Here is a 22,947-nt window from a genome sequence, read left to right on the forward strand (position 1 = left end):
TTTCTTCACCGGTGTTGGCAAACTCTCGTCCTCTATCACACACGAGTACTCAGCCCCACTGTTCCACTCTGCAGCAGGGACTGTCAGTCTGCTGGTGATCATATCTTCAGCTCCGTTGCTGTCTGGACCCACAGTCCTCACCCCATCTTCCCTCTTCCTTCCGTCCACCTGCCAGGTTACACTGAATCCCTGTAAATCACTGTGAACCACCTCACACAGAATGGTCGCTGTCCTCTTTGTCCAGATCTCTTCGAAGGAAGGTTTGCTTAAAGTGACTGAGGGGTGGGTATCTGGACAAACATCTGGGAGAAACGTCACAATTATTATTTCACCATTCCCCAAAAGACGAGTTTGTCACTGACAAGACCAGCATTTCTGTTCATCTCTGGTCAATGATTTGCCTGTCCCATCAAGATGAGATGAGACCAATCTACATTGGTGAAGAAAGGAATGTCCCCTATTGAGCAGACAGGGTAAACACCCTGAGGGAACGTAAATGAACAAGATTGGCCCTTACATTGTTTTTGTAGTTTCATGGTCATTTGAACTGTTACCAGCAACTTATTAAAACAAATACAGAAAATAACCAGTATTTCAGATTGTGTCGGTGGAACAGGAGCAAAGTTTCAAGTGAAAATATTTCTGAAAATACACTTCATATTTCAAAATGGGAGTAGCAGAAAGATTTACTTTTTGTCACAAATGCTTAAAAATACCTTTTTTCCTCAAGGTGTAACTAACATTTGCCTCTGCATTGTCGGAATGTTGTGTGTTCAAGCCGCCCTCCAGAGGCTTCTACACATTGTCCAGGCTGACTATTCCCACACAGGAGCAGAGGGAGAGCTGCTCTGCTGGAAATTCAGTCACAACTGAGGCACTAATCGGAGGCTGGGATTATGTTCAAAGGCAGAGGGAGGGAGCATTTTGAAGTCAAGTATCAGTGATCTCCAGAGTGCCTGTCCAGTAAAATGATCCAGATTCCCCTCAGGTTATGAAAGTATTTTCTGGGATACACTTATTTCTATGGTGAAAGCCTGGATTATGTTGGTTGAATGCAGAAACAAACAGATGATTGGCCATTTTTCAGTGCCATTTGAGATTAAAAAGATTAAGGCGTTGAAGGTGAAGCTGAATTAGGAATTCTGCTCACTACTCTATGAGGCTTCACTCACCTCAGCACTGAACTGACTCTGCAGCTGCGGCCTGCAGCCATCGGCACTCACCTCAGCACTGAACCTGGCTCCGTGGCCGTGGCCTGCAGCCATCGGTCTCCTGGACCGGTAGCAGTGCTGAACCGGTGACGTGGCTGTGGATTTACTTTAGGGGACTCTGCGGTTCAGGTTCTGTGGATTGTTTGTTTAAATTTTATTGTTTGCACAACTTGAATTTTAGAATTATAGAGTTACACTGCATGGAAACATACCCTTTGGACCAACAAGTCCATTCTGACCAAGATTCCCCATCCAAACTAGTCCCATTTGCCACTGTTTGACCCATATCCTTCTAAACCAGGGGTTCACAAACTGGGGGGCGCAAACCCCTTGGTTCATGGTCGGGGTCCATGGCATAGAAAAAGGTTGGGAGCCCTTCCAATCCATGTACCTGTCCAACTGTTTGTTCATTTTCACACATTGGATGTTTGACTCTGAATTCTATTGTGTTTCTTTGTTTTGTAACTGCCTGCAAGAAGAGAATCTCAAGGTTGTATGTGGTGCACAGACTTTGATGATAAATGTACTTTGTACTTTGAACTTTATCAGTTCCCTCAATTAACTAAGCCAGAACTACACTGTGATTTAGTGTTGACCTTGAATTCATAGCACAATGTAAACAATGTCGATGATGGTGTGAGTACCAGGACCTTACCTGGGACGTTCTTCACTTGCTTCTTGATACTGCTGTTGGAGGGGGGATGATTCACTGTACAGCTGAAGACTGATTCTGTCTTCCACTCCTGTAAACTCACGGTCAGGAAGTGTCTGACACTGAAAGTCCACCCCTGCTCCAGAGCGGTCGGTGTAGCGCTGGTGTTGGAGGTGATCACGGTGCTGCCTTTGCCTTTCTCCCAGATGACATTTATTTGGTCCGGGAAGAATCCAGAGACCACACACTCCAGTGTGGCTGTTTGCCTTTTCTTGGTCTCTTCCTGAGGTGGAGGCAGCAGTCTGACCTTGGGACCTTTTATCTCGACTGGAAGAGACAAGAAAACAGAAATGTCAAACATTTTGACTCAGGTAACTAATGCTGGCCATTTAATCGCTGGACTCTTGCCCACCTTTGGTACTGTTGGTCCGTGCTGACACTCGGGAAGATGAAGGCGATTCCTGAGCAGAGCACTCGTACTCCACCCCACTGAACCACTCCTCCACACTGATCTGGAGTTCGCTGAGCACTTTGTATTGGGATCCGTCCCTCTTCGCTTGATGGGTGTGAATTCCTTTAGTTTTCTCCTTCCCGCCCACGTGCCAAGAGATGTGGATATCTTCGGGATCTGTACAGAGAACCGTGCACTTCACGGTAGCAGTCTTGTCGATCAACATCTCTTCAATGTCGGGATTTTGAATAAAGACTGACAATTCTGTGGATTAGAAATGGAAATGCTCAGAATCTTATGGAGATATTTCTATTGGATGTGTTAGGTCAAGACAGATCATTAGTACATGACAGCTGCATTTAATGCAAACAGAGTACATAAACACCCAGGACTAAATCACGTGTCTCATATTCCTGTTTCAGAAAAGAAAATCAGAACAAAGGATATGCTAATTAGGTTTTGAATCCCTTTCTAATAACTGTACCAATTGGTTCACTTTGAGACAGAGAAGCATGCAGATTTCTCAGCAGAGACACACCTCAGTATATTCTTTGCTTGGAGACTCAGTGCCATTGATCAGTATCAATGAACACTGTGAATCAATGAGAATCCCTTTCTCCATCTGGGCTGAGCCTGGGATTCACTCAGATTAATAACTTCACATCCTGACATTCCAGTCTTACTGTGGCTGTGCCTCTCCTCATCCTTGCAACCTTCAAAACCCACACAAACTTTGGAAAACATCATATTCTTTCAACTCTGCTCATTCATAAATGGGCACTACTTCTGCTGGTACCTGTGATTTTAGCATTCGTGCTGACAAACATTGAAGCCTCTGTCTCTCTTGAAATGAGCAGCCATGCTCAGAGTGTATTGTTAAGTTGCTGGGCTGATGAACTGGCAAAATGGGTTCAAATCCCAACCTGGTGGATGGGGGTTTAAATTCAATTCATCAATGCTTTTTGGAATAGAAAGATGTCTACAGAGGTATTTGTAGTGTCATTCCCTGTGATAACTTCCGGAGAGAAGTCCCATCTGATCCGGCTGGTCTGTGACTCCAGACCTGCAGCAACACGGCTGAACCTGAATCACCATCAGGAATGAGGCAGCAAGTCCCTCAGTTCCAGAGCGATCAATGATTGATAGGAAATGATAAATGAATAAAACAGCTCTTTGATCAAGTGTTGGGTCACCTGTCCTCTGGGTTAGTGTCGGTTTTGTGTGAAGTTGTTGAGGCCGTCTCCCAATGCACGATCATCAGTTCACGTACATTGCAGCTCTCTGCACTTTGTGTACACCATTTACACACTTGGTCACCTTCGGGCACGTGGGTGTTTTTGTTCTTTGACATTTAGTGTGAAGGCTGATTGTGTTTGTGTCATGGTTGAGTCCTTCACTGAGACTGTGAGTCAGTGTCTTTGTCTGAAGAAAGAGCAGATGTAACACACACTGTCCAGTCTGACTGGGATGGATCATCTGACAAAGTATGATATGTATTTCTTAACCTTTCCCATTTCAGTAAGATTATGAGCAATTTTCCTGTAAAACAGGAAGTCCATGCATGCAGTCTATAGGTGATCATTGTTGATCACCTGCAAACCTAGGTGTACACTGAAGGGTCACAGAATTGTGAATCCCAGTTTAATCAGCACTGTGATGTTGTTAAACATGTTTTCTGCAGGTTTCTCAGTTCGGTCCCATATCAGCCTGGTCTTGATGTTCAGCAGTCCCTGGGAAATGTGATCCTCTCATAAAATCTGACCGAGTCAAGATCGCTCCCCTTATTGCTGAATGCTGGTGTTATTCCACAGGAAGTATATAATCCTGTCAATGCTTGGGTAATTCTATCAAAACATTCTCCTTTGGACATTCCTTGGGATCACTGAGTTTCCCTTTTGGACTGAATTCAGTGTCCAGCACATGGATCAATGTAACTTTGCAATTGGACAGCAGACTAGGTAGACCCCTGTGTCTTGTCTCACCAATTTGTCTTGTGCCCAACATTATCAAAGGGTCATCCGTCCTTTGACTGAGTCAATTTGGAATTTCATCCCCATTCACCTTCATCACCTCGTGCCTCACAGCCACTGGGTGAAAAACAGGTTCCAGTTCTTGCTGACTGGAGTCAGATGGGAGGGAATCTGGCCAAGGAAACTGGAATTGGGATCTGTGTCACACTGAAGCAACAATGTACACAAATGAATGACTGTATGGACAACCAGAAACACAAGAGATTCTACAGATGCTGGAAATGTTGAACAGCACACACAAAATGCTGGAGGAACACGGGAAGTCAGGCAGCATCTATGCAGGGAAATAAGCAGTCGATCTTTCGGGCCAAACGGCTTCACCGGTACTGGAAAGGAAGTGGGCAGAAGCTAGAATAAGAGGTGAGTAGAGTGGAGAGGAATACATTCTGTCAGATGAGAGGTGAGACCAGGTGAGGGGGAAAGGGTGTGAATGGGGAGGGGGTATGAAGTAAGAAGCTGGTGGGGGGTAAGTGGAAGAGATAAATAGCTGAAGCAGAAGGAATCTGACAGGACAGTGCACCATGGAGGAAAGTGTTCAAGAGGAGGGGAACCAAATGTAGATGATGGGCAGATGAGGAGAAGTGATAGAATGAGGCGCGATTAGAATAAAAGGGGAATAAAGAACCGGGGTAAATTACTGGAGGTTGCAGAAATTAGAACTCAGGCTATCAGATTGCCAGATATCTGGATGGAATATGAGGTGTTGCTACTCCAACCTGACTTTGGCCTCACCAGGGCAGTAGAGGAGACCATGGACAGACATGTCAGAATGGGAATGGGAAGTCAAATTGAAAATGGTGGCCTTCAGGATAGTAGAAAGTTGAATAGAAATGTGATTGGAGAGGTAGTCAGTTTGAATAATGTGTTTTCTTCTCTCTCTGTTAAATTTCCATCCCAATGGATACCAGGGACAGGTCTGCAAACCAGTAAGTGGATTGTAATGAAATCAATGACGAATTGTATACACAGCCAATCACTTTATTTCACAGTTTCCTGCTGAACAATGATACTGTCGGGTTGAACCATCTGAGAATGTTGCATTGAGATTACTCTGGTAAAAGAACCTTGGCGCAGGCTTCAAAAAACAGCTGGGACAGTTTCCACCTGGAAATGGAAGATTCATAGATTTAAGTGTTAGATATTTTCAGCTCTTTTCCCATGCTTGGAAAAATGGAGCCCCACATATTCCCACTCTCTATCCTCTGTATATCGCATCCTATCGAGATGAGGTTGTGTCAACCATGATAAATGCATGTGCTCTCTGAACCTGGTCAAGGATCTGAGGACACAAGGTCACAACATTCACTCGAGGATTGGGCATCAATTCAAAAATAATCCAGGCACCTACATTTCAGTGAGTGGACAATCGACAGAAGAGCCTCTCAGGAAACACTGGAAACAAAGTCTGGGGACTGAAGCAAATACAAAATTGCAGAGATATTTTTTGAGGAACTAACACTGAGAAGACAGTGAAAAGGGGAAAGGGAGATTTTCTCCAGATTCTAAAGCATGAGATGTGAGCTTTGCTCACTAACTTATTTTCAATATAACTACAAACAGAGACAACTAAAACTATTGAGACACAATGGACAGGTGACCCTAATCTTACACCTTTCCTGCCCAGTAGATGGGTTAAAGCTGCTGGTGATATGAGTTGATTCAAAGTGCAAAGATCATCTGTACATCATTCAACAAGATTGACAGGAGGGACAGGAATTGTGTGGGAGTATCAGTTAGGTAGTTTAGTGCTGTAAGTTAATTAATTTTTCTTCAGACATTACTCACCCTCTTGATACGTCATGTTGACCTGACCACTGAAACCGGAAAGTGCGTGCTTCACTTCACAAGTATATTGCTGTTTCTTGGTCCATTCCTGCACAGGCACTGTCAGGTAAGCGATTGTTTCAAATATACCATTAGATCTCTGAGTGGAAGGGAGAACGATGCCTTCTTGGGCAGATCCAGCTTTTTTCCAGGATACTTTAATGTTGTCGGGAGAGAATCCAGATATCACACAGCCCAGGACAGCATTTGCTTGACTGTGGATCACCTCCCGGGATGGAACAAGGGAGCTGAGCTTCGGAGCTGGAACACATTTAATATCTGTCAGTACATGATTGCTTTGCACATGTTTTTGACTTCATTCAATTCCAGCCCTCTCAAGAATGTTGTTAATTTGCAGCTGATCTGATGATCTGATGGCTCACACCAGTGAGTGGGAGGGCTGGGTGTATCACTTGGGCCTCCCAGCAGTGTGTCCCACTATGCTATGATAATGCAGAGAGGTGGGTCATGGGGTTGAGGTGCAGACCTGCCGTGATCTAATTGTTTAATGGAGAATGACTGATACCAGCTCCTGTGAGCAGGAGGACATGGTGTGGTACTGTTTCCACTGGTGAGTTTGGGAAACACAATTTTACTTTCAATGGGAAAGAAGAACAGATGGACAGGAGGGAATTGTTTTGTTGTAACTGCAAAGGCTGGTTCAGATCTGTGAGAAGATGGTTAAAGAAGGGCAGTGGGGTGGATTCCTTCATCACGTTCACCAGGGATGCTTTTACCAGAAGAAGGGGCAGCTGCAGGGTGGAGGGAAAAGTGCAGGAGGAGTGGGGTAAAGTTTAAATTGTTGTTCTGTGTGCAGGGGTACGATGGGCCAGCGGTCTCTGTATGTGTACAGGAGCTGATCTGTAGGGAGGGTTTAGTGGTGGGGTGTGGTGGAGAGGCTCCTGAAATTAGACATTGGAGTGGATACAATGGAGGCAGATCCTGATACCCAGTTTCGTGCTCATATCGACTTTCATACGTTTCTCACTGCCATTGTAAGAGCAGAATAAAGGAGTTAGTTGCCATGCTCCTACGTTATCTGACAAAGCTTCCTACTCCAGATTTATGTTCTGACATCAGTGCAGTTTTAAATATAAATCATTTCTGATACTAACGTTGAGGTTGAGGTTTCCGCCCCTCCGCTGTCTCAATCTCGTTTGGCTTGTACCCTGCCTTGCAGTAGTAGACTTTATTCTTCCAGTCCGCCGCAGAGACTTCGAGCAAGCTGCTCATCGTGTATTTTGAATTTTGCCCCAACACTGCCGGGTATTTCTTGATTCCTGTGGTGATGTCCCCACTGTTAGTGGACCATGTCTGACTGATGCTCTCCGGCTGATAGTCCTTGACCAGACAGAGGAGCCTGATGCCTTGGTCAGTTTCTCTGTTGCAGGAAGGTATGATGTAGACTGATGGCACAGACTTGACCTCTGAAATTGAAAGAAATTCACAGATGGTTCCCTGAATAAATGCATTACCGACAGAGAAAGGAGACATGATATAAAGCAGTAATTCTCAAAATTATTCACCCCATCAAACAAAGCTGATATCACTTTAACACTCAGCTGTGAGTCTGTGTCCCTGAGGTAGGAGGGTGTGGATCAATCCCATAGTGGCAACTTGGACACACAGTCCAGGCCAACACTTTAGTGCAGGACTGAGGCAGTGACCCAATGTCCGATCGGTTGGATTTCAGTCAAAATACCAAAGTGACAATCTGTCTCTCATCCAAATACAATTCCTGATTCTGAAAAGTCTGTTAGCCCCTGATCAGTGGAGCTTACAGAAGAAGTAAGATTTAGAAGTAACTTATTTGAATACTTCTGATCAGTTCGGTGTTGCTGTTGATGAGAGGAGTGATTGGTGTGGATATAGTGGTACCTGGTCTCCAGCACCATGTGTGCAATTTAGTGGAGGTTGGGAAATGGACTCTGCTTCTGAAATTCAACTCAACAGACTACATGATACAGCTGACACTGCCTCACATATTTACCGTGTGTGACTGAGCAAGAATTTCAACCCCACTGAGCCTGTGGAAACTACTGAGTAACCGGGAGGGAATGGTAACTTGCATCAGAAAGGACAGAGGAACTGTGGAAATATATTAGTCCAGACTCTGTGGAGAAGTGTCGGCCAACACATGAGATTCCTGGGCAGATGGAGAAATCTCAAAATGCTGTTAGATGTAGGTGATATTCTCACTGAACGACCAGTTCAGAGAGTCCTGTGAGGAAATGCGGGTTGTGTCAATTCCCAGCCACTTAATGTGCAAAATACACTTGAAAGCACTGGTTCTCAATTCAATTCACTGGAAAATGAGATGTGTTGACTTACCAAGGTAGGTAAAAGCGTCAAGATCAATTAATGAACTGACCAATTGACAGCTTTGACAGGTGGATATGTTGAGGAGATGTGGTTTGACCAGTTGTCAGAATTACCTTGGACAGTGTTGTGGATGGGGTTTGTTCTGACCCACCGACGTGACATCATTTACCTGATGTCTGACTCTGTCAATGACAGATTGTTGCTGGTGGATGAGGTTAAAATCACCCAAAAAGACTGTGTGGACACAGCAGAACATGCAGGAACTCTGGGAGTAGGAGACTAGTGGGAGAGTATGTGTCAGACAATGTGAATTACAGAAGATGAGGACTTTGTTGTCCAACAGTAAGATGGTCAACAGACACACACAGGCTTCAGATTGATTCTGCTATCGAAAGGGCAGTAAACTCAACATTAGGAGGAGAAGTGGAGTGGTGGGAAGGTTGCAATTTCAATCAGGAGAAAAATAATGAGATATTCAGTTCACAGTATTCACTCTGGGACAAAGACCATAAAATATTGAAATCTGGGTTTCAAATAGAATAAATACAAGTAAATAAATATAACAAGTAAATAGGAATCAATATAATTTAACTGGTCAATAACAACAGCTGCATTGTTTAGAACCATTTCCAGATGACTCTGGGGACTGTGAACTCAGAACATTTGCCTTCCTGAGCAAACACAGTTGATTCAGGTTGACAGGACAGGCAGAACAGAGAAATGGTCCCTTTCTCATTCCTTTCAGACTGAGCCTGAAACAACTAGTGAAATGCTGATGTCAGACTCCCCACCGGGGACACAACTTCTATGAGCCAGAGGGGCAAGCTGACCTGTGCTGTGGGTGAAGTGTCACAGGAGAGAAAGCACAGGGCACGGTGCCAACTGGACCATGTCCACACAGACCGGGCTGAATGGTGCTGGTTCTAACCTGCTGGGACTCTTCCCACACTGCTACACAGGGAAAGTTGGGACCCCGCTGGGTTTCTGGATGCTGTAGGCTTACGGTGAGGTGTATCGTGGCATCAGCATTAAATAGCCTCAAGCAGCACCCTGCTGCAACTCTGGGTCCAGAACACCCTGACGCTTGGTGCTTGGAAGTAGGTACAGAGGAGATGCCAGGGGTAATTTTTTTTACACAGAGAGTGGTGATTGCATGGAATGGGCTGCCAGCAATGGTAGTGGAGGTGGATACTGTAGGATCTTTTTAGAGACTCCTGGATAGGTACATGGAGCTTAGAAAAATAGAGGGCTATTGCTAACCCTAGGTATTTTGAAAGTAAGTACATGTTCGGGACAGCATTGTGGTGTATTGTGCTGTAGGTTTTCTATGTTTCTATGCTTGGTAATTGTGGGGAAGGGATTGTCTTGTGTCAATTCTGTCATGTAATTTATCAGATTTGAAATGTCTGGGAAACATTAAAGTTGATGTAAATTCCTGTGGCAACAATTAATTTAGCATACCTTGCTTAAAATTATACATCTGAAATGCACTAAACTATAATAATCTGCCAGAAATCATTCCTGACTAAATCCCTTCCCAAGGCTCAGAATCCCCAGTCAGATTGAATGGGAAATGTGATCCTTTGTCAGGTCCAGCCTGTGAGGGAAATGTGGAGGTGGATTTCCCAGTGATACCCTGGGAATTCCAGTAGGACCCGGTGTCATGTGGTAGAGTGTGGTAACAGCTCTGGAGGCATCTGTCACTCAGTAAATCCCGGGGTACAGTGGTCTGTGGAACTCTGGGACTGACTCCAGTGTAAGTGGCTGAACACTGGTGATTCCTTTTGGAATTGCCAGCCACAGACAGCACCATTTCATCCACACTATCCTCAGCCTCCCAGGTACACAGCAGCTCAGCTCAGGAATGAGCTGGTCAGCTGAGGTCTGAAGGAACCTCACTGCTCTTTATCGGTTAACCCCTGAAAACAACAGAATTGCTGGACCAAGGATCTGGGACCATTTGGACGACCTACAACCAAATAGTGTCTGTCTATTCATCTACGGCACAATCAAGATCCAGATGAGGAATTTGCAGTGGTGGGGAGCTTTAGGAATTGCAGTCTAAAAGTGACCATTCCCTTCCAACAAAACACAGACTAGATTGTCATGTTGTAGTTCAGTTTGTGGGAACAAGATGCAGACAAGTTGGAGGTTTAGTCTCCCCATATGACATGACACACTGCAGAAGTACTCACTGGGTTGGGAAAGGCTCTGGGATGTTCTAGGGTTGCAGAAGTCAATGAAAAACACTTGTTTTCATCAAAACAAATTCAGTAAAATAAAACTGGAAGCGGCATAGTTGCCAGAAATCAGACTGACAGAGTCTGGTGAAGGGTCACTGATGTGAAACATTAACTCTGTTTCTCACCCCACAGATGTTCCCTGAGCTGCTCAGTGTTGGCAGTGCAGGAGGCACAATAATGTCAGTTGGTGAGATTTGCAGCTGAGGATCTTTTACATCCCGGGACCAGCAGGTGGTAAGTACAGTTCTGTCTGGATCAGTGTTCCTCTGGGTCTTTATAAAAACACCCATCAAACTGACAGCAGGGTGCTGGGGTGAAGAGGGGAACTGGATCTGGGTGGGTCACAGGGTGCTGGGGTGAAGAGGGGAACTGGATCTGGGTGGGTCACAGGGTGCTGGGGTGGAGGGGAACTGGATCTGGGTTGGTCACAGGGTGCTGGGGTGAAGAGGGGAACTGGATCTGGGTGGGTCACGGGGTGCTGGGGTGAAGAGGGGAACTGGATCTGGGTGGGTCACGGGGTGCTGGGGTGAAGAGGGGATCTGGATCTGGGTGGGTCACAGGGTGCTGGGGTGAAGAGGGGAACTGGATCTGGGTGGGTCACGGGGTGCTGGGGTGAAGAGGGGAACTGGATCTGGGTGGGTCACGGGGTGCTGGGGTGAAGAGGGGAACTGGATCTGGGTGGGTCACTGGGTGCTGGGGTGAAGAGGGGAACTGGATCTGGGTGGGTCACAGGGTGCTGGGGTGAAGAGGGGAACTGGATCTGGGTGGGGCACAGGGTGCTGGGGTGAAGAGGGGAACTGGATCTGGGTGGGGCACAGGGTGCTGGGGTGAAGAGGGGAACTGGATATGGGTGGGTCACAGGGTGCTGGGGTGAAGAGGTGAACTGGATCTGGGTGGGTCGCAGGGTGCTGGGGTGAAGAGGGGAACTGGATCTGGGTGGGTCACAGGGTGCTGGGGTGAAGAGGGGAGCTGGATCTGGGTGGGTCACAGGGTGCTGGGGTGAAGAGGGGAACTGGATCTGGGTGGGTCACAGGGTGCTGCGGTGAAGCGGGAATCTGGATCTGGGCGGGTCACGGGGTGCTGGGCTGAAGAGGGGAACTGGATCTGGGTGGGTCACAGGGTGCTGCGGTGAAGCGGGAATCTGGATCTGGGCGGGTCACGGGGTGCTGGGGTGAAGAGGGGAACTGGATCTGGGTGGGTCACAGGGTGCTGGGGTGAAGAGGGGAACTGGATCTGGGTGGGTCACAGGGTGCTGCGGTGAAGCGGGAATCTGGATCTGGGCGGGTCACGGGGTGCTGGGGTGAAGAGGGGAACCGGATCTGTCTGGATCAGCTCAGAAGAAATTTACAATGAATTGACACGAGTATTTGTACAAAATGATCGATATTGAATCAGTAGATCGGGGGAGATAGTCTGATTTTAGTCTGTATTGCAGTAAGTGGATAGAACATCGGGTAGTATGAACAACAGATGGGAATTTTATTTATTCATTCTTTGGGATCTGAGCTTTGCCGGTAAAGCCTGAATGAATTACACATCTGAGCTGCCATTCAGAGGGCATTTGGAGACAAACACATTGATGGGTCAGGAGTCATAAATAGGCTCGAAGGGTAAGGATGAGAGATCTCCTTCCCCGAGGGGCATCAGTAAAACTGAAGGGTCATCATTACTAATGACTGGATTTAAAAACAATACCAATTATTAAGATGTTGTAAATCTGACCACAGATCCAAATCTGCTGTAGATTATGGTGAACTAAATCATCACTCCGAATCCAACCTTGTGCCTGTCCATTGGATCACTGTGTCCACGGTCTCCTGGACAATATTTCTCCTTCAATAGCATCACCAGAACAGACTCTCTGATCATTCTCACCTTGCAGTTTGTGGATTCTGCTGTGTGCAGAGTGGCTCCACATTCCCGACTCTACAACAGGGCTGTACTTTGAAACTACTTCATTGCCTGTGAAGAGCTCGGGGACACCATGAAAGGTGTCTCTAAATGTCAGCACTTTATCTCACAAACACTTTTACTGAATCACCAGCAACACTAGTTAATGTAGGAAAGCACTTGTTAAACAAACCCAGTCGGGGGATGGAGAAGGACAAGAAATTAGAGCAGTTGCTCCGTCTGTGCACTGAGAATAAGCAGTTCATTTGAACAGTAAAGTTCAACTCGTGTCCCGTGAGTGTGTGATGGGACAGGTTGGGGGAAGCAGAGAGTGAGGCCATTCATCCGATAGTGTTTGTGCTTCCCTTTAGCTGAGCAAACGCAATAAACCCATTGGTCTCTCTGCGCTTCCCTGTATCCCTACAAAAGGTGGATCTCCTGTTCCCTCTCTACACTCACTATTGGCCACCACCATCATTCAGTCAGTGTGTTCCAGATCACAAACTTTCATCAACAAACCTTCCTTTAAATGCTCCCCTATTACACATTATTGACTTGAACGCTTCCCTCCCCACCCCACCTGCACCACTCCCCCTCCCCCACCCACCAATGCAAGGCTGCCCGGAATGTGTGAAGGAATTGTTATTTGTAATTCCCTGCTTTACCCTCCTGCACCACTTCCTCACTGCCTTCTCACTCCAAAATTCATCTCCACCGTACCCCACCTCCTCACCCATCAAGGATTAATCCCATTAATCCCATCAATTAATCCTGGGATATCGCCGATACTTTTGCTGTATCCCGGGACGGACCTCACGCCGGACATTACATGATGGGACTGACACCCTCCTGTACCCTGGGGATATTGAGCCATCAACCAGATCATACATGTGTAACCATTCCCTCAGATTATGTCTCAATCCCATTACCTTCAACATGAAAGCAGCCGACAGTAAAACCCGATCCCAGTAACTTGACACTGAACAGATCCATTGTTGTCACTGACAGGGAACGAGTTCAACTGCACTGAAACGCTCAGCCCCTGAACGTGGCTTCAGTTGGTGCTGAGGATCAGAAGCCAGACTTGAACCAAACACTGAGCTCACTCAGCACAACCGGCCGGTGTCAAGGCACAGTCTGGTGACAAGATCCGACCACGTTCCCCTGAGCCTGTTCCCGGTCTGTGGACAGTACACTGGTGGGGTGGGGTATGTACCCTTGTACTGTTACTGGGCTCTAGAGAAACCCGCCGGTTCGGGGAGATTCATGTACTCTCTCTAAATATCTCACTGATTTCAGTTAAATCACCGAATTCGCCAAAACCGTAAATAAATAAAATTCTAGTGCGTGAAGATACAATTGAGAAGTTGGTCTTACCTGAAGTCACTGTCAGCGAGGTTCCTCCGCCCCAGTAGTCACAGTGCTCCGTCTCCCCATTCACCCAGTGCAGTAACTTCACTTGCCCGTCACGTCCAATAATCTCACCAAAATGTCCACATGATCCCTGTCCTGGATTTCCATCTCAAATTCCGTCCTCGTCTCTTCATGGCGTGTGAATAAAAGAGGCATTTCCACAGTTTTCCTGTCTGTGGACACCGGCTCCCGCCATCCCCCAGAATCAGAGTCGAATCCTTTTTGGGCTTTTAATTGTCCAGAAAGTGACATTTGCACCCAAAAGTCCGAGTCGGGCTTCAGGGATTTGACTCTGGGAAGCAGCAATGCGGAATCCGTGGAGACAGACTGCGCTACAGACGCTCCTTTGTCGGGACCAGTTTCTGTTCAGCTCCCCGTCACCGTGCTCCATAGTAGTAGTCACAGTGATACACCGCCGTACGATAACCTCCGCCCCTCTCACTGTCTCCCAGCACAGTCACTCCTCAGTCGAACCGCACTGGAACACCAAAGTGTCTCTGATCATTAATGTTCCTCATGGCCCGACCATTTACTGTTACGTGTGGACGAAGGACCGACACCTGACCAGGTCGATCGGTGACCCCATTCCCACTCACGGCGCTTGGCTCCGAGCTGCCCTCTGAAGTGATCCGCTGAGCCCCTCGGCTCATCCATCCAGCATCTCTTCTCGGGAATCCCCGCTGACAACCCGCCTTCCATTGCGTGGACGAGCGGATGTGGCCCAGAACGACCGGGATACAGCTGTGGCGATCACTGCTACCCTTTCCCTCAGCGCCCGAAGGGCAGGCGCTCTCGCTGGGTTTTTGTCCCGGTCCAGTCCCGGTCTCTCTCACTGTGTGTCCCGTACAGTAATAGGTGGCCGTGTCGTACAGTCTCAGGTTGTTCATTTGCAGATAAAAGTTGCTGCTGTCCTTGGAAGCGGTGAACCGGCTCTGGACTCCAGGCGCGTAATACTTCTTACTGTCAGTATAATGCACTACCAGCCACTCCAGCCCTTTCCCGGGGACCTGTTTCACCCAGTGCATGTAGTCGCTGTTGACATCGAACCCACTGGCCGCACAGGACAGTCTGTGGGACTGTCCGCTCTTTACCACCGCTGACTTGGGCTGTGTCAGCACGATGTCGGACCGCACGCCTGTCGGTAAAAAAGAGCAGAAATTAATAAAATGTTCCACGGGCAGAGGTGAACAAAGCCTCCGAGAAACAGCCGGTCCCAGGAGGACGACAAGCCGCGGGACACCCACCTGCCAGACAAGACAGGAGGAGACAGAGATAAGGAACGACCCCCATCGCCCTGAACACTGAGCCGGACTTGGACACTGTTGAGATCGGCGGCTTCAGCTCAGGCCGGCTTTGTCCGGAGCCGCAGTGAGCGCTGTTTAAATAGGGACGTGGGCTGTGAGTGAGAGAGGGAGCCGCGGTTTGAACAGGCTCTCACACACTGAAACCAGAGGCGCAGCTTCCTGTCCCCGCCCACAGCAGCGATTTCAATTCCCCAAAAGATGTTTGTCTCTGCAAAAGGCAGCAGGTCAGCGGCAGTGACCAGATCCGGATTAAAGATCTGTCACACTCTGATCGATTCATCAATTTCAGCGATGAACAGTTTGTGTAAACTGAAACACACAGAATCCCAGCGAGAGAGAATGAGAGACACCAGTCAGTGGACAGATATCCCCCTGAGAGACAGGGACTGAGAGACACCAGTCAGTGGACAGATATCCCCCTGAGAGACATCGGTCAGTGGACAGATATCCCTCTGAGAGACAGGGACTGAGAGACACCAATCAGTGGACAGATATCCCTCTGAGAGACAGGGACTGAGAGACAACAGTCAGTGGACACATATCCCGCTGAGAGACAGGGACTGAGAGACAACAGTTAGTGGACAGATATCCCTCTGAGAGACAGGTACTGAGAGACAACAGTCAGTGGACAGATATCCCCTGGAGAGACAGGGACTGAGAGACATCGGTCAGTGGACAGATATCCTTCAGAGAGACAGGGACTGAGAGACACTAGTCAGTGGACAGATATCCCTCTGAGAGACAGGTACTGAGAGACAACAGTCAGTGGACAGATATCCCCCTGAGAGACAAGGACTGAGAGACACAAGTCAGTGGACAGATATCCCTCTGAGAGACACCAGTCAGTGGACAGATATCCCCCCCTGAGAGAAACCAGTCAGTGGGCAGATATCCCCCTGAGAAACAGAGACTGAGAGACACCAGTCAGTGGACGGATATCCCCCTGAGAGACAGAGACTGAGAGATACCAGTCAGTGGACAGATATCCCTCTGAGATACACAAGTCAGTGGACAGATATCCCTCTGAGAGACAGTGACTGAGAGACACCAGGCAGTGGACAGATATCCCCCTGAGAGACAGAGACTGAGAGACACCAGTCAGTGGACAGATATCCCCCTGAGAGACACGGACTGAGAGACACCAGTCAGTGGACAGATATCCCCCTGAGAGACACGGACTGAGAGACACCAGTCAGTGGAGACATATCCCCCTGTGAGACAGGGACTGAGAGACACCAGTCAGTGGGCAGATATCCCTCTGAGAGACAGGTACTGAGAGACAACAGTCAGTGGACAGATATCCCCCTGAGAGACAGGGACTGAGAGACACCAGTCAGTGGACAGATATCCCTCTGAGAGACACCAGTCAGTGGACAGATATCACTCTGAGAGACAGGTACTGAGAGACACCAGTCAGTGGACACATATCCCTCTAAGAGACACCAGTCAGTGGAAAGATACCCCCCTGAGAGACACCAGTCAGTGGACAGATATCCCCCCTGAGAGACACCAGTCAATGGGCAGATATCCCTCTGAGAGGCAGGTACTGAGAGACAACAGTCAGTGGACAGATATCCCCCTGAGAGACAGGGACTGAGAGACACCAGTCAGTGGACAGATATCCCTCTGAGAGACACCATTCAGTGGACAGATATCCCTCTGAGAGACAGGTACTGAGAGACACCGGTCAGTGGGCAGATATCCCTCTGAGAGAAATGGACTGAGTCACCAGTCAGTGGACAGATATCTGAGAGACAGGGACTGAGAGACACCAGTCAGTGGACAGATATCCCCCTGAGAGACACAGATTGAGAGACACCAGTCAGTGGACAGATATCCCCCTGAGAGACACCAGTCAGTGGACAGATATCCCTCTGAGAGATAGGTACTGAGAGACAACAGTCAGTGGGCAGATATCCCCCTGAGAGACAGGGACAGAGAGACACCAGTCAGTGGACAGATATCCCTCTGAGAGACACCAGTCAGTGGACAGATACCCCTCTGAGAGACACAGACTGAGAGACACCAGTCACTGGGCAGATATCCCCCTGAAAAACACAGCGACTGAGAGACACCAGTCAGTGGACAGATACCCCCCCTGAGAGACAGGGACTGAGAGACACCAGTCAGTGGGCAGATATCCCCCTGAGAGACACCAGTCAGTGGACGGATATCCCCCTGAGAGACAGAGTCTGAGAGACACCAGACAGTGGACAGATATCCCCCTAAGAGACAGGTACTGAGAGACAACAGTCAGTGGACAGATATCCCCCTGAGAGACAGGGACTGAGAGAGACCAGTCAGTGGACAGATATCCCTCTGAGGGACACCACTCAGTGGACAGATATCCCTCTGAGAGACAGGTACTGAGAGACAACAGTCAGTGGACAGATATCCCCCTGAGAGACAGGGACTGAGAGACATCGGTCAGTGGACAGATATCCCTCAGAGAGACAGGGACTGAGAGACACCAGTCAGTGGACAGATATCCCTCTGAGAGACAGGTACTGAGAGACAACATTCAGTGGACAGATATCCCCCTGAGAGACAGGGACTGAGAGACACCAGTCAGAGGACAGATATCTCCCTGAGAGACAGAAACTGAAAAACACCAGTCAGTGGACAGATATCCCCCCCTGAGAGACACCAGTCAGTGGGCAGATATCCCCCTGAGAAACAGAGACTGAGAGACACCAGTCACTGGACGGATATCCCCCTGAGAGACAGAGACTGAGAGATACCAGTCAGTGGACAGATATCCCTCTGAGAGACAGTGACTGAGAGACACCAGGCAGTGGACAGATATCCCCCTGAGAGACAGAGACTGAGAGACAACAGTCAGTGGACAGATATCCCCCTGAGAGACACCAGTCAGTGGACAGATATCCCCCTGAGAGACACGGACTGAGAGACACCAGTCAGTGGACAGATATCCCCCTGAGAGACACCAGTCAGTGGACACATATCCCCCTGTGAGACAGGGACTGAGAGAAACCAGTCAGTGGACAAATATCCCTCTGAGAGACAGAGACTGAGAGATACCAGTCAGTGGACAGATATCCCTCTGAGATACACAAGTCAGTGGACAGATATCCCTCTGAGAGACAGTGACTGAGAGACACCAGGCAGTGGACAGATATCCCCCTGAGAGACAGAGACTGAGAGACACCAGTCAGTGGACAGATATCCCCCTGAGAGACACGGACTGAGAGACACCAGTCAGTGGACAGATATCCCTCTGAGAGACAGGTACTGAGAGACAACAGTCAGTGGACAGATATCCCCTGGAGAGACAGGGACTGAGAGACATCGGTCAGTGGACAGATATCCTTCAGAGAGACAGGGACTGAGAGACACTAGTCAGTGGACAGATATCCCTCTGAGAGACAGGTACTGAGAGACAACAGTCAGTGGACAGATATCCCCCTGAGAGACAAGGACTGAGAGACACAAGTCAGTGGACAGATATCCCTCTGAGAGACACCAGTCAGAGGACAGATATCTCCCTGAGAGACAGGGACTGAAAAACACCAGTCAGTGGACAGATATCCCCCCCTGAGAGAAACCAGTCAGTGGGCAGATATCCCCCTGAGAAACAGAGACTGAGAGACACCAGTCAGTGGACGGATATCCCCCTGAGAGACAGAGACTGAGAGATACCAGTCAGTGGACAGATATCCCTCTGAGATACACAAGTCAGTGGACAGATATCCCTCTGAGAGACAGTGACTGAGAGACACCAGGCAGTGGACAGATATCCCCCTGAGAGACAGAGACTGAGAGACACCAGTCAGTGGACAGATATCCCCCTGAGAGACACGGACTGAGAGACACCAGTCAGTGGACAGATATCCCCCTGAGAGACACGGACTGAGAGACACCAGTCAGTGGAGACATATCCCCCTGTGAGACAGGGACTGAGAGACACCAGTCAGTGGGCAGATATCCCTCTGAGAGACAGGTACTGAGAGACAACAGTCAGTGGACAGATATCCCCCTGAGAGACAGGGACTGAGAGACACCAGTCAGTGGACAGATATCCCTCTGAGAGACACCAGTCAGTGGACAGATATCACTCTGAGAGACAGGTACTGAGAGACACCAGTCAGTGGACACATATCCCTCTAAGAGACACCAGTCAGTGGAAAGATACCCCCCTGAGAGACACCAGTCAGTGGACAGATATCCCCCCTGAGAGACACCAGTCAATGGGCAGATATCCCTCTGAGAGGCAGGTACTGAGAGACAACAGTCAGTGGACAGATATCCCCCTGAGAGACAGGGACTGAGAGACACCAGTCAGTGGACAGATATCCCTCTGAGAGACACCATTCAGTGGACAGATATCCCTCTGAGAGACAGGTACTGAGAGACACCGGTCAGTGGGCAGATATCCCTCTGAGAGAAATGGACTGAGTCACCAGTCAGTGGACAGATATCTGAGAGACAGGGACTGAGAGACACCAGTCAGTGGACAGATATCCCCCTGAGAGACACAGATTGAGAGACACCAGTCAGTGGACAGATATCCCCCTGAGAGACACCAGTCAGTGGACAGATATCCCTCTGAGAGATAGGTACTGAGAGACAACAGTCAGTGGGCAGATATCCCCCTGAGAGACAGGGACAGAGAGACACCAGTCAGTGGACAGATATCCCTCTGAGAGACACCAGTCAGTGGACAGATACCCCTCTGAGAGACACAGACTGAGAGACACCAGTCACTGGGCAGATATCCCCCTGAAAAACACAGCGACTGAGAGACACCAGTCAGTGGACAGATACCCCCCCTGAGAGACAGGGACTGAGAGACACCAGTCAGTGGGCAGATATCCCCCTGAGAGACACCAGTCAGTGGACGGATATCCCCCTGAGAGACAGAGTCTGAGAGACACCAGACAGTGGACAGATATCCCCCTAAGAGACAGGTACAGAGACAACAGTCAGTGGACAGATATCCCCCTGAGAGACAGGGACTGAGAGAGACCAGTCAGTGGACAGATATCCCTCTGAGGGACACCAGTCAGTGGACAGATATCCCTCTGAGAGACAGGTACTGAGAGACAACAGTCAGTGGACAGATATCCCCCTGAGAGACAGGGACTGAGAGACATCGGTCAGTGGACAGATATCCCTCAGAGAGACAGGGACTGAGAGACACCAGTCAGTGGACAGATATCCCTCTGAGAGACAGGTACTGAGAGACAACAGTCAGTGGACAGATATCCCCCTGAGAGACAGGGACTGAGAGACACCAGTCAGAGGACAGATATCTCCCTGAGAGACAGAAACTGAAAAACACCAGTCAGTGGACAGATATCCCCCCCTGAGAGACACCAGTCAGTGGGCAGATATCCCCCTGAGAAACAGAGACTGAGAGACACCAGTCACTGGACGGATATCCCCCTGAGAGACAGAGACTGAGAGATACCAGTCAGTGGACAGATATCCCTCTGAGAGACAGTGACTGAGAGACACCAGGCAGTGGACAGATATCCCCCTGAGAGACAGAGACTGAGAGACAACAGTCAGTGGACAGATATCCCCCTGAGAGACACCAGTCAGTGGACAGATATCCCCCTGAGAGACACGGACTGAGAGACACCAGTCAGTGGACAGATATCCCCCTGAGAGACACCAGTCAGTGGACACATATCCCCCTGTGAGACAGGGACTGAGAGAAACCAGTCAGTGGACAAATATCCCTCTGAGAGACAGAGACTGAGAGATACCAGTCAGTGGACAGATATCCCTCTGAGATACACAAGTCAGTGGACAGATATCCCTCTGAGAGACAGTGACTGAGAGACACCAGGCAGTGGACAGATATCCCCCTGAGAGACAGAGACTGAGAGACACCAGTCAGTGGACAGATATCCCCCTGAGAGACACGGACTGAGAGACACCAGTCAGTGGACAGATATCCCCCTGAGAGACACGGACTGAGAGACACCAGTCAGTGGAGACATATCCCCCTGTGAGACAGGGACTGAGAGACACCAGTCAGTGGGCAGATATCCCTCTGAGAGACAGGTACTGCGAGACAACAGTCAGTGGACAGATATCCCCCTGAGAGACAGGGACTGAGAGACACCAGTCAGTGGACAGATATCCCTCTGAGAGACACCAGTCAGTGGACAGATATCACTCTGAGAGACAGGTACTGAGAGACACCAGTCAGTGGACACATATCCCTCGAAGAGACACCAGTCAGTGGAAAGATACCCCCCTGAGAGACACCAGTCAATGGGCAGATATCCCTCTGAGAGGCAGGTACTGAGAGACAACAGTCAGTGGACAGATATCCCCCTGAGAGACAGGGACTGAGAGATACCAGTCAGTGGACAGATATCCCTCTGAGAGAAATGGACTGAGTCACCAGTCAGTGGACAGATATCTGAGAGACAGGGACTGAGAGACACCAGTCAGTGGACAGATATCCCCCTGAGAGACACAGATTGAGAGACACCAGTCAGTGGACAGATATCCCCCTGAGAGACACCAGTCAGTGGACAGATATCCCTCTGAGAGATAGGTACTGAGAGACAACAGTCAGTGGGCAGATATCCCCCTGAGAGACAGGGACAGAGAGACACCAGTCAGTGGACAGATATCCCTCTGAGAGACACCAGTCAGTGGACAGATACCCCCCCTGAGAGACAGGGACTGAGAGACACCAGTCAGTGGGCAGATATCCCCCTGAGAGACACCAGTCAGTGGACGGATATCCCCCTGAGAGACAGAGTCTGAGAGACACCAGACAGTGGACAGATATCCCCCTAAGAGACAGGTACTGAGAGACAAGTCAGTGGACAGATATCCCCCTGAGAGACAGGGACTGAGAGAGACCAGTCAGTGGACAGATATCCCTCTGAGGGACACCAGTCAGTGGACAGATATCCCTCTGAGAGACAGGTACTGAGAGACAACAGTCAGTGGACAGATATCCCCCTGAGAGACAGGGACTGAGAGACATCGGTCAGTGGACAGATATCCCTCAGAGAGACAGGGACTGAGAGACACCAGTCAGTGGACAGATATCCCTCTGAGAGACAGGTACTGAGAGACAACAGTCAGTGGACAGATATCCCCCTGAGAGACAGGGACTGAGAGACACCAGTCAGAGGACAGATATCCCCCCCTGAGAGACACCAGTCAGTGGGCAGATATCCCCCTGAGAAACAGAGACTGAGAGACACCAGTCACTGGACGGATATCCCCCTGAGAGACAGAGACTGAGAGATACCAGTCAGTGGACAGATATCCCTCTGAGAGACAGTGACTGAGAGACACCAGGCAGTGGACAGATATCCCCCTGAGAGACAGAGACTGAGAGACAACAGTCAGTGGACAGATATCCCCCTGAGAGACACCAGTCAGTGGACAGATATCCCCCTGAGAGTCACGGACTGAGAGACACCAGTCAGTGGACAGATATCCCTCTGAGAGACACAAGTCAGTGGACAGATATCCCTCTGAGAGACAGTGACTGAGAGACACCAGGCAGTGGACAGATATCCCCCTGAGAGACAGAGACTGAGAGACACCAGTCAGTGGACAGATATCCCCCTGAGAGACACGGACTGAGAGACACCAGTCAGTGGACA

The 22,947-nt window shown here is 49.0% G+C and overlaps 1 protein-coding gene and 1 gene segment (V, D, J or C); both read right to left on the reverse strand.

Moving 5' to 3' along the window:
- Positions 1–584: 584 nt before the first annotated feature.
- On the reverse strand, positions 585–14,427 carry LOC140716301 (Ig heavy chain C region, secreted form-like). The segment is given in 5 exon segments: positions 585–2,190; positions 2,276–2,578; positions 6,130–6,429; positions 7,284–7,595; positions 14,295–14,427. Coding segments are annotated over 5 exon segments (1,473 nt in total).
- A 73-nt stretch (positions 14,428–14,500) lies between these two features.
- On the reverse strand, positions 14,501–15,377 carry LOC140716302 (uncharacterized). The gene is made up of 2 exons (XM_073028897.1): positions 15,281–15,377; positions 14,501–15,171 (listed from the first exon to the last, which is right to left on the reverse strand). Exons 1-2 carry the CDS (start codon positions 15,324–15,326, stop codon positions 14,501–14,503), a joined length of 717 nt encoding a protein of 238 aa, XP_072884998.1. The 5' UTR covers positions 15,327–15,377.
- Between the last annotated feature and the right edge of the window lie 7,570 nt (positions 15,378–22,947).

The sequence above is a fragment of the Hemitrygon akajei genome, chromosome 25 (genome assembly GCF_048418815.1).
Source record: "Hemitrygon akajei chromosome 25, sHemAka1.3, whole genome shotgun sequence".
Classification (NCBI taxonomy): Eukaryota; Metazoa; Chordata; class Chondrichthyes; order Myliobatiformes; family Dasyatidae; genus Hemitrygon; species Hemitrygon akajei.